Source organism: Phytophthora parasitica (assembly GCF_000247585.1).
Source record: "Phytophthora parasitica INRA-310 unplaced genomic scaffold supercont2.233, whole genome shotgun sequence".
Classification (NCBI taxonomy): domain Eukaryota; phylum Oomycota; class Peronosporomycetes; order Peronosporales; family Peronosporaceae; genus Phytophthora; species Phytophthora nicotianae.
In genome coordinates, this window is record NW_008649219.1 from 8,754 (window position 1) to 10,856 (window position 2,103).

The window sequence follows — 2,103 nt, forward strand, 5'->3', positions numbered from 1 at the left end:
CGGTTCATTAGTGTTCGGAGTGCAGCCACGGTCTGTCCCAAGGAGGTAGCTTCTCGACAGGAATTAGGTACAGGTGCAACTACCGATCCAATCCGATCGGATCCGATCGATTGGATCGAATCAACCAATACAAATTGCAAGTATAAAAACTTCAATCACACGAAGGTCATGGCGCAAAATTGCAACCTCAACGAAGGGAAGTTCGGCCCCAGTAGTGGCTGGCCAATGCTGTGATGTGTTGGCGGACACTGCCAGGCAGAGGTATCACACTTGGCCTTGAGCTTGAGGGGCGTGTTCTTTGGGCGGTGAAATGGCAGGCGGTGGTGCATACCACGTAGGACAGCGCGGCAATGGTCTTGAATCAAGTACATGTACAAGTCGCCCATCCAGACTCTTGATGGACTACGTGTACATGTTCGGCGCGCCATGGAAAGCGCCACAACGGGACGTAAAAGCTCACGGGCACTTCGATGAGCAGGGTGGTGTTCAACAACGAGCAGGCAGATGTGCTGGCACGACATGGCGGCAGCGTCATAAGCGTGTCGCCGACACTGTCGGATATATGCTCGGTGACTTTACCACCGGAAATCTGCAGTGGGCTTGCTGCAGGATTATTCGGTGACGTCGTTCTTGGGTGTGTTCCTGGGGTCTCTGGTGCTGGTGTTCGGCGATAAACGCAATGCTTCACAGAATAAAGGGGAGGTGCTTCTGCTGACAATTTCATGATGGCGTCCCGTAGAGCTGTGCAGAGCAGCTCTACAATACCCGCGCTGTCTGCGCACAATAAGAGCCGTCACTTTCCTCCTCCTTAGGCCCCTCTTATGTATTGGAAGAATAGTACGAAGAACACTTCGTAACAGCAAACTTCTTAGCAGGACTCCTGCTGCAAGAGAACTGTTCCTGAAGTCTCCTTCAGGCTGGAGACGTACGAGCACGGTACGACAATATGACCTCTAATCTTGAATGCCGAACGTCTTAATCGTTTCATTGAATGGTAAAGGTTCTAAATGTCATTGGGTAGACTCTATTCCTACAAGAACGTATTTCTTGTGAATCCCAACACAAGGGATCGTATCAATTTTTGTGTTTCTCCTAGAATCTTATATATATATGATCGGATCCGATCGATCGATCAATCGGATTTAATCGAAAAATATAGAAACGAATTCAACCTCGATGGATTAGTCAGACGAGACATATCGATCGATCCGATTCAATCCATTTCCCAGTTTGCGTTGAAAATTTTGAAAATAAATGAGAATCGAAAATCAAACACAATCGGCAACGAGGGTGAAGTGCTGCAAAGCAAGGCTGCAAGATGCTGTAACTAAGTCCGTCAAAATGCTCGAATGAGTAGCATGTATTAAACTTAACTAATGCAGACATACCGCTTTCAACCAGCGGTTAGTGGTAACGCACCCTTTACTTTGGCGTTTGTACGGCCTCGAAGGCGAGGGATTTCTCCGTGTGATTGTCGTCTTCGTACAGCTCGACGTCCTTACCACGCGGTTCGTAGCCGAACACAAGGACAATGCCCGAAATGATCATCAGCAGTCCGCCGAACACCCACATAATGGCTTCGAGAGACACATTCCAGTCTCCGAACATGGAGGCGCAGAGGTACGGGCCACTGAACGAGCCGATGCGGCTAAAGCCGGACGGATAGGCAGCACCCATGCCTCGAATGGCCGTCGGGTAATTCTCTGGGGTGTATGCGTAGACGCAGCCCCAGGCGCCGAGCATGAAGAAGGACGTGAACGATCCCGTGATCATGACCGGAACCTTGGACGCATCGACATATCCCATAGCAATAGCAGACGCGAAGGAGCCCGCCAGGAAGAGTACGAGGGTCTGTTTACGACCGATGATCTCCACTAGACCCGCAGCAGCGAAGTAGCCGGGCAGTTGGAACGCCGTGATGATAAGGATCGTTTCCCATTGGCCGTTCATGTTGTAGCCCTTGAGAGAGATCAGCGTGGGTAGGTAGATGAAGATGGCGTAGTAAGACATGGAGATACCGAACCAGAGTGTCCACAGGACGGTGGTGCGTACGCGGAACTGGCGCTGGAAGAGCATTCCGATGCGTTTGATGTGGGAATCCGG

The 2,103-nt window shown here is 50.6% G+C and overlaps 2 protein-coding genes across 2 annotated transcripts; both read right to left on the reverse strand.

Annotated features, from left to right (window-relative positions):
• Nucleotides 1-155: 155 nt before the first annotated feature.
• Nucleotides 156-521, reverse strand: PPTG_24795 (hypothetical protein; the record flags this gene model as incomplete). The annotated part of the gene is made up of 1 exon (XM_008918572.1): nt 156-521. The coding sequence occupies one exon, from the start codon at nt 519-521 to the stop codon at nt 156-158; it is 366 nt and encodes a 121-aa protein (XP_008916820.1).
• A 901-nt stretch (nt 522-1,422) lies between these two features.
• Nucleotides 1,423-2,076, reverse strand: PPTG_19952 (hypothetical protein; the record flags this gene model as incomplete). The annotated part of the gene is made up of 1 exon (XM_008918573.1): nt 1,423-2,076. The coding sequence occupies one exon, from the start codon at nt 2,074-2,076 to the stop codon at nt 1,423-1,425; it is 654 nt and encodes a 217-aa protein (XP_008916821.1).
• Nucleotides 2,077-2,103: the final 27 nt, after the last annotated feature.